The 9,754-nt window shown below is 41.6% G+C and overlaps 2 protein-coding genes and 1 pseudogene across 2 annotated transcripts; all 3 read right to left on the minus strand.

The window, feature by feature from the left end:
* Nucleotides 1-654: 654 nt before the first annotated feature.
* LOC148035402 (25S ribosomal RNA) lies at nucleotides 655-1,641 on the minus strand (annotated as a pseudogene; the record flags this gene model as incomplete).
* Nucleotides 1,642-3,832: 2,191 nt separating this feature from the next.
* On the minus strand, nucleotides 3,833-7,882 carry LOC148035403 (uncharacterized). Its single transcript, XM_087680821.1, has 5 exons — nucleotides 7,699-7,882; nucleotides 7,079-7,579; nucleotides 6,899-7,004; nucleotides 4,133-4,267; nucleotides 3,833-4,010 (listed from the first exon to the last, which is right to left on the minus strand). Exons 1-5 carry the CDS (start codon nucleotides 7,880-7,882, stop codon nucleotides 3,833-3,835), a joined length of 1,104 nt encoding a protein of 367 aa, XP_087536947.1.
* Nucleotides 4,436-5,237, minus strand: LOC148035404 (uncharacterized). Its single transcript, XM_087680457.1, has 4 exons — nucleotides 5,140-5,237; nucleotides 4,993-5,065; nucleotides 4,752-4,888; nucleotides 4,436-4,557 (listed from the first exon to the last, which is right to left on the minus strand). The coding sequence occupies exons 1-4, from the start codon at nucleotides 5,219-5,221 to the stop codon at nucleotides 4,436-4,438; spliced, it is 414 nt and encodes a 137-aa protein (XP_087536583.1). The 5' UTR covers nucleotides 5,222-5,237.
* Nucleotides 7,883-9,754: the final 1,872 nt, after the last annotated feature.

The following is a 9,754-nucleotide window of genomic DNA, read 5'->3' on the forward strand; positions in this document are numbered from 1 at the left end:
ATTATTCATCTTCAAGCTCAAATAATAGCCCAAAATTACAAAATAGCGCGCTTTAGCTTTTGAGTTTGCTTTTGTGCCAAATAGAATTAAAGCTAATGGGCGCCCAAGAAGTCAGCCGTACCCAAATATAATGTCCAATACAAATATCTAAATCGTGTGCCCATGCACATACAAAAATAATAAAAAAATATCAAGGGCTTTGATAAATAAGCGCGACAAAATATAGGCGCCACGCCTAAGATACACGCCCATCAAAATGTTGACGATAATTTGAATACACGCTATCCTCCAATGCTTTCCACTGCCACCGCTGCTATCTCTACACATCAACTGAAGCATTCACAATTGTTAGAAAAATAATACAAATAAACCGACAAAAATGAATACCTAGTAGTCTTCAGCTACATAAATAAATAGGTTAGAAATCAATTCTAACCTTAATTTATCACGAGTGCACACTCTAAACTCATAAACGTTTATTAATTTAAATATGTATTTTGCAGAATCACCTGCTATGGAATCACCCATGTACACATAAAATTAACAAAACGCCCGAAAAGGATAGGCATCCCCATCAACTTCTCGCACAAAGAATCCACTTTGTGTATGAGCCCCGGTAATAAAATCTTACGGAATCCATTGTAAAACCTCACGAAATCCACCGTGGAATATGCCTCCTGGCATCAGCCACTTACAATACCCAACCATATATTTAAGTCTTCTGTAAAGGATTCATCTCCCCGATCATTTGAATTTTCCATTCAGAGTCCTCAAGGCGACAACTTCCCGCACCTCGAAGGAGACTCTCAACACATGCTCTCGGCAACGCACAAGTGCCCCTACTATCAGTCAAGTAACAATCGGGGAGGTAGAGAGCACTGCATCTAGCATGGATTCTAACTTAGAGGCGTTGAGTCATAATCCTACACATGGTAGCTTCGCGCCAGTGGCTTTTCAACTAAGCGCAATGACGAATTATGTGAATAAACGGTTCCTCTCGTACTAAGTTGAATTACTATTGCGGCACCGCTCATCAGTAGGGTAAAACTAACCTGTCTCATGAAAGTCTAAACCCAGCTCACGTTCCCTATTGGTGGGTGAACAATCCAACACTTGGTGAATTCTTTTTTGCAATGATAGGAAGAGCCGACATCGAAGGATCAAAAGTAACATCGCTATGAACGCTTGGCTACCACAAGCCCGTTATCCATGTGGTAACTTTTCTAACACTTCTAGCTTCAAATTCCGAAACACTAAAGGATTTATAGGCCATGCTTTCACAGTTTGTATTCGTACTCACAATCAAAATCAAATGCGCTTTTACCCTTTTGTTTCACACGTGTTTCTGTTCTCGTTGAGCTCATCTTAGGACACCTGCGTTATCTTTTAACAGATGTGCCACCCCAACCAAACTTCCCACTTGACAATGTCTTCCGCCTAGATTGGCATGCGAGCGCACCTTAAGACTAGAAGTAGGGACCGAGCCCTACCTCCACCTAAGGAAGTAAGTAACATAACGTTTAAAGTAGTGGTATTTCACTTGCGCCAAAGGCTCCCACTTATTCTACATGCACCTCTCAAGTCATTTCACAAATTCAGACTAGAGTGAAGCTCAACAGGGTCTTCTTTCCCCGCTGATCTGTGACTTTTGTAAGAAAAATGGGCATATTGAAAAATTTTGCTATGCTAAGAAAAGGTCTCAAAGAGCATATCTTGCTACAATCAAAGAAATGAAGACAGCAATGAAGAAGAAGAAGAAGAATAAGAACCCCAAGAACAAAAGGATAGGACTTGTCATGTATGCATGGTTTATTAAAACCACAGTTGGTGAATACCATGGTCACTTTCCACCTTTCTCCACCTACCAATACCACCTACTATAAGCCTATAAAAGGCACTCACTCCCACACTTATTCTATCGGTTATTTTCTTATCAATTGTACTTGTATTATGCTTGAATAATATGAGTTGTTCTTCTTTATCAATGCTTCTACCTCATTATGATTGTCTATTTGCTCATCAGAGATCCTCCTTAGCATGCGTCCTCAATATTTTATCACCCTCCCCATCCTATTGCCTCCCTTGCCCACTTATGGTGGTGACCACACACCCCCCCACTAGGCAAGCACCCACCTTTGGGATGCCCACCACCCACCCAAAGGCCCCTACACTCCCCCCACCACCCACCCAAAGGCCCCTACACGTGCCCATCCATCGCCCCCCTAAGGTGCCCACCCCCTCCCCCTCCCCCCCCATCCCCTCTATCTTTTAAATTCTTACCCTTAAATTTAAAAAAAAAACAATAGACAACATTGAAATTAAGTTTCATTTAATTTCACAAAAATAACCCCACCACAAAGTCCCCCACCCTCCTTCTCTGTATATATATATATATATATCTTCCTTTTTACCCCATTCACAAGAAAATAAAAAAGAAAAACACCAAACACAAAACCACTCTACTCATAATTCCTACCACCCCTTTTCCCTCACCTTACCCCCGTGCTTGTTGGCCCCTCATCTTTTTGTTTGTCTTCCACACATGATCCCCCTTTCCTTTGTCATGCGCGTGTGTGCCTTCTTAGGCCTTGTTCGCATGCGGGCTTTGTACATCTCGTCATGTGTGTTCGTGATTGTTATTGTGATTGTTCACGCACAAAGATGTGTGTGTTGTTTTTTCCATGGGTGATGCTCTAACTAATGTTCACACGGAGCTGACACTCAACCCATTCCCAGGTAGATTTTTTTGAATTTTTAAATCTCTCAAAATCAAAAAACAATAAAAAACACATGAAAATTTACAAAAATCCATATAAAAGCATAAAGTTTTTATTAAAATGACAACTAGATATTCAAAAATTCTAAAATATTTGATGAATGGATTTAAATTTTTTTGGAAATTTTCAAAATCTTTCTCAATTAGCAATGCGAACATAAATTTTAAAAATAGTGAAAAGCCATTAAATTCATGGAAATTTATCAAAAAAATATCTGAAAAATGTTTTTGTTTAAAATCTAAAAATTTTCTAGAAAATCCTACATGCCTTTCTATATATTTTTAGATCACTTACATGTGTTAAAGTGATCAAAATTAATTGGCAATCAATTAATTGAATAGGAAGCGCTTATTTCACATGTGAATTCATTGCAAAATTCTTTTTCCACTCCGAAAATGGCTTAAAATTTCTAGAAAACTTTAAAAATTCTATCCAACTTGTGTGATTAAATTTCAACCCATAATTTTTTACTTTAAAAAAAAGAAAATATTAATCAAATATTCATATTCAAATTCATTAATATTTGGAAAAATTTTCAACTTGTTAGATTTTCATGCTAGATTACATTATGGTTGCATTCTCTCTATTAATGACAATGCATTCAAATTGTGCTTGCATATATATCCCTCCCAAGTTTTTTTTAAATTTCTTTTTTGAAATTTTCTACTCAAAATCCACAATGAATTATTAGGGGATTTTATTTTTGCGGGCTTTCATTTTCGTTCTTTTCTAATCAATCTCTTTTTTTCGAGCTTTTTCGTGCAACATATCCATTCTGCATATAAATAGTCCTACTTAAGGAGTACGACACATTGCATTTACATGAACACACACACATAAAAAAAACAAAACCAACGGAAAACTAGTAAAATATATTTGTGTCAAATAGTTGCAAGGTACACTCTTCCTAAAAACAAATCAAAGATCCCAATGCATGTAATCTCTTAGACAAAATCGGGCATAGTCACATGACGAAGTGTATAATAAACATATATATAAAAGTAGTAACAAAATGAAATGTCTAGAGTCTCTTGAAAAAAAAAACACACTCTCTCTCAGCATGGTACCGGTCCACACACTATGGTGGACAAACACTCCCCATAGAGCACATCATCTATTTCTAGACACATGCAATGTCTCATCTCCTCTGCACTGGCCCGCGCCAAACCACCACACCCCGCAAACACATCCAAAACATAGTCGTAGCGTTTCGTAAATGTAGCTAGTAACCACCTAACCATATCACCAATCACATATCACCAATCAAGATATAGAATCTTTGCGGCCATGCAAGTAGAAACAATGAAAATACCATACAAGGTAACCTGAGAGCAAAAACATACAAGACTACTTACCGAAAGAAAAGATGAGACCTCTCTGCTCCGCCTCTGACAATGACACCATCAACGTCCATGGGAAAGACACAATCATCCATCATGTAGCTACGATACGCTGGAAACAATCTCTCTGAAATCTTCTCCCCAGCCTCTCTGTCGTAGCAAGGCACAATATGACCAGCACGATGCCAAAGACACACAGTAAGATCAAGTACCTATTCACGAGTGGAATTAGAATAAGTGATCCATGTTTTTATTTAAAGCATGTAACATAAACTTTATTTAGAACATACAACCGTACGTTCAACGTATCCAACTTTGTTATCTTACCGCCTCTCTAGTAACGGGATGTCGATAAGCCTTGGAGTCACACATGAGTGTCCAAGTGCGGTGAAGCACAAACCCCACCCTTGCTGCATCCGTAATAAACTCACCTATATGCTCTGCTAAGCACATAGTGACTAAGAATCCCTGGTCGGCCAAATACTCGCGAGCAAGGTCCATACAACCCATAACTAGACCCTTTGAGAACGTGTTCCACTTGGGAATAGTCATGCCCTCTACAAAAAACATTGGTATTATGATATATGAGAAGTGAGTTTGATGTAAACCTTGTGTGATAGAAAGCATAACTTACCCAAAGGGATGGGACCTAGAGCATCCACAAGCAAGCTCGTAGGAAAATCCGCAAATATCAATCGAGCCACCTCTTGACATGGAACTCCATCTTTGCTATAAAGATGCATCTTTTGTGTTGCCAAAAACTTGTTGATGCTATACACAAAACAACATAGTCATTAATGCAAAGTAACCGATGATGCAATGCTATATGCAACATGTAAATTGATGTTCTTGCAATATGTAGTTGTCATGTCTACCTATCAAGGGCAAATCTATCAATTTGGGTCACATCCACTAATAGAGCATCGACATATGTTTGATACTGGAACCCTGCAACAATTATCTCAAAGTAATTTATTTTTAATAATCATACACGAATTTCAAGTTAATATAAGACTTCTCACCTACTAAACGGGTCATAGGTCGCCTCTCCCAATTCTCTCGACCAAGAGATGAATCTGCAACAAAGGAGGTGGTGGGTGCCATAGAGGACTCTGGCACATTTTTTCTCCCTGGATTACCTTGAGTACCCTGGGTGGAACCTTTGGTAGCCTTGGTTGCTTGCTTCTCTACAGTGGTGGGTGTGGTAAGCGGTTCATGAGTATCAACTCCCTCCTTGAATCCTACATAGTATCATTCACCCTTAGACTCCCATGCATGAGGACAAAAACTATTGCTACAAAAGCGACAAGATGTTTACATAGATTGAAGTACTTACTGTCATGCAGATCTTTCTCTTGCTTAGGGATAACCCCCACAGGGTAATCTAGCCACCAAGGGCAAACACTTGCCTCCCATGCCGTCAATTTTCTATCACGTAATGATGGAGAATACATAGTGTTCTCGTCACGAACATCAATCCACTCTCTTGTGAATTGCGGAGCTGCATCTAGCCTCTTCTCTTCTACACATTGTAGTATCCACCTGCAACATTCTTGCCAATTACGCAAGCAAATGCATGCAATCTAATATGAAAATCAGACACACAATCTAATATGAAAATGCATGCTAACCTATAAATCACACGTTTGGCTGAAAACGTAAGCTCCGGCATCTTCTCTGCAACATCTGAAGATTTCACTCCATCCAAGAGGTGTACAAAAGCCTACACAAGTTTCACAAGTGCTTAACATTAGCACATATACATTTTAAGAAAGAACTTAAGAAAGCAATATGTTGGCACTGCATTGAGTCAACCTGCATGACATGATTCTTCATGTTAAGCTTAAAGAACTCCTCAAATGAATCTGGTAGCTGTGGACCTTCTACTTGTATCCTATCAATCTGAAGTAGTGCCTCCGAATGCAAGTGAGCCCAATATGTCTCTTTCTTCATGTAAACCCGAAAGAGCTTATAATCACCAAAATGCGGGTATTGGGGGTCTTTGGCCTTTGTGAGACTCATAAGATGCAACAATATTTTTTTCCTGTGATGCACAAAAATATACACAAATAGAAAGCATTGAAGAAAAAAGCATCACATACACACACCTTGCGTTATATATACAAATTACCTTTCCGTAGGGATTTTTGAGCTTGTGAGACAATACAGCTTGTCTCTTGTGATCTTGAGCATGCTTGCATCATCCCACTTTAGCCCAAATAACAACTTAAAGAACTCATCACCATTTTGGGGATTAGCAATGGATAGGTATTTGTAACCCCTATCCTTAAGGCGCTCCTCTTCCACCCTTGTAGCCTTCTCCAAACGTTTCTTCCTCTCTACCTCATCTAGACCAAGAGCCTCAAGCTTAGCAGTTTCTTTTGAGATGAAGACATGAAATTCATCCTATCATTCCAAAAAAAAACTAAATTAGAGATAGAAAAGCACATCTCATACAAGTGAGCCATAGAAAGAAAATCACCTTCCATACAAGCTGAGATATCAAACCGCAAGGAGAGTTATACCATGGAGCAACACCATGATAATACCTTGCCTCTATACTCATCTCAACCTCAGCCCACTTCCTCATGGCCGGACTCAATCTATCTAGAATGGAGTCTTTGTTTGCAATACCAAACTTTTGAAACATATACACCTCATGCGCAATATTTGGAGTAACATGAGCTCTGGCAATACTATTGAAAACGAACAAAAGCATAATATGAGAATGTAAGTGTAACATATTACAAAGAGGAGCATAGTTAAAGGAAGAAGACTTACGCGTTGGTGGTGTCTAGTGCGAGTAGTAGCTCTGCTTCCTTTGCCTTGGGCACCTCAATGAATTGGCACCGTACACTAACATGGTAGTGAGCACAGTCGGAGTACTCTGTAATTGAAAACCAACAAACATAAGAATGGGATACGAACATTCAATACTTGTATGTATAGTGGACAACTTACTTTCCTTGATGCGTTTCCACCACGTTTTAAGCCTGTGGTTTCCATCCCAAACCAAGAACTTTTTACCCTTAAGGTCTTGCCACTCTCTTCCAAGAGCCCTCTCAAAATCCTCATTTCTTTGACGCCATATTGGACCCCATTCATCTAGATTGCTAGCTGTCACAGACATGGTCTCCCCTCTCGGACCTTCAACTGACACAAGGAAGTGTCCCATAGTCTCAAGATAACCAGTGGAATCAAAGGAAGGAATCAACCACTGGGCATCATCCGTAGCAAATCTGACTGCCTCATGAGCCACTAATCTGCAAAGAGGCACAAGAGGAGGTAGCGTCCTCTTTTTTATATAAAATTGACTCAGCACATCCTTCATCAGTCCTAGAGAGACTTGCTTGCCTAAGTTCCTTGAGTGCTTCTTTTCTTTTTCATCATCATTCTCCCTTTGATCACTATCACCACTCACCTCTTCTTTGTCATCTAGACTATCATGCTGCACATTAGTCTCTGTAGGAGCAGATATTAATAAGTAAAAATTAACAAAAGTAGCATTAAACCAATCATATTTAATACATAACACTGAACAAAGCGTCATATGTAAATGAAATGGACACATAAGTGACTACCTGTGTGCTCCGCAACCCCGTCAATTGTATTGGAGTCCCCATCCACTTGTGCTTCGTCATCAATGTAGACACATCTTTTTGGACCACGTCCTTTCTTTGTTGAAGGAGTGTCCACTGATCTCAAACGCGATGATGCTTCTTGCTCTAAGATCCGCCCAGGAACACATCCTGAACGTAGCTTCATACAGACTTCACGGCTACTATGAGGTGACACACATTTCTTTCTCTTTTTAAGCACTCTTTTAGGTGCCATAACTTTCTCTACACACTTACAAATAGATACACAATCAACCTCTTTAAGATTAACAACACAATCAATCTATTTAAGGTTAGCAACACAATCAATCTCTTTAAGGTCACGGGACAAAGCCACGGACGAAGCCACACGCTTGTGCATAAGCCCACGGATCGTCCGCGCGGACGCGGACGATTGGGGGGTTCAATCTCTTACCTTATTCTCACGAAGCATATGGGACGAAGCCACACGCTTGTATCCATGGGGGGTTCAATCTCTTACCTTGGAGGCCCGTCGGACGGCATACGGGACAGTTGCCCTGGGGCATAAGCCCACCCATTGTCCGCGTGGACACGGACGATTGGGGGGATTCAAGGTGTTACCTTGGAGGCCCACACGACGGCGCATACCAAATGATGGGGCATAAGCCCACCCATCGTCCGCGTGGACGCAGACGATTGGGGGGCTTCAAGGTGTTACCTTGGAGGCCCACACAACGGGACGGCATAACCAAATGATGGGACGACATACAGGACAGTTGCCATGGGGCATGAGCCCACCCATCGTCCGCGTGGACGCACACGATTGGGGGGCTTCAAGGTGTTACCTTGGAGGCCCACGCGACGGCTTAGCCCACACGAAGCATGACCGAATTAACACAACGGCTTAGCCCACACGAAGCATGACAAAGCGTGACAAAGGTAAACCAAAAGACGAAGCTTAAGCCCACCCATCGTCTGCGTGGACGCAGACGATTGGAAGGCTCAAGATAATACCTGGGACGGACGAAGCGTCACGGACGAGGATACGAACAGTCGCGCAGTGCTGCAGGAGTTACGAACAGTCGCCACGGGGCATGAACAGTCGCGGATGCAGGAGTTACGAACAGTCGCGGATTGGGAGGCCACCGTCGTGAGGCACTGTCGTTAGTCGCTAGTTGTGGGGGTTTCCCTCCAGCCCTGTTGGTTTCTACATACACAAACACAGCTTGGTGCACTTCTAGTAGGTCATCATATTACTCTTTAACCCGGCAGGCTCTTATTGATGTACATAGACAATATTGAAACAACTTGTGAGCACATCTTACTAACATTGCAAAAGAACTTGTGATCACGTTAATAATAAACCCTAACCAAAGCGACACAAAGATTAGACTGTTTACCTTCATGTCACCATGCATTCAACCTACCAACTAGGATATGCATTGTTCGACCTACGAATCAAGAAATATTGAAATAAACAAGGGAAAGGGCCTTCAGCCGAAGAGACAGCTAGGGAACAACCCACGAAGCGCCCCCCCTTCTCTCTCTCTCTCGGTGTTGCCCCCCCCCCCTCAAAAGAAAAGAAGAATCAGATTTGAACGCAAAACTGTCACATGCCAAAACTTCATGCAAAAATATCATGCAAATTTATAAAGAGGCTCAGCACATGCCAAAACTTCATGCAAAAATATCCCGAGATGACCCATCGTCTACGTGGACGCAGACGATTGGGGGGCTCAAGATAATACCTGGGACGGACGAAGCGTCACGGACGAGGTTACGAACAGTCGCCACGGGGCATGAACAGTCGTGGATGGAGGAGTTACGAACAGTCGCGGATTGGGAGGTCACCGTCGTGAGGCACTGTCGTTAGTCGCTAGTGCTGCAGGAGTTACGAAAATATCAATCGTCGCTAGTGCACCGTCGTGAGGCACCGTCCTGAGTTGTGGGGCACCGTTGTGAGAGAGAGACGGAGAGAGGGAGAGAAGGGAGAACAGAGAAAGAGAAGAGAAAGAGAAGGGAGAAGGGAGAACGAGAGAAGGGAGAGAGAGAGAAAGAG

Source organism: Lygodium microphyllum, chromosome 6 (assembly GCF_053477565.2).
Source record: "Lygodium microphyllum isolate KBCC chromosome 6, Lygodium_microphyllum_v1.1.10, whole genome shotgun sequence".
Classification (NCBI taxonomy): Eukaryota; Viridiplantae; Streptophyta; class Polypodiopsida; order Schizaeales; family Lygodiaceae; genus Lygodium; species Lygodium microphyllum.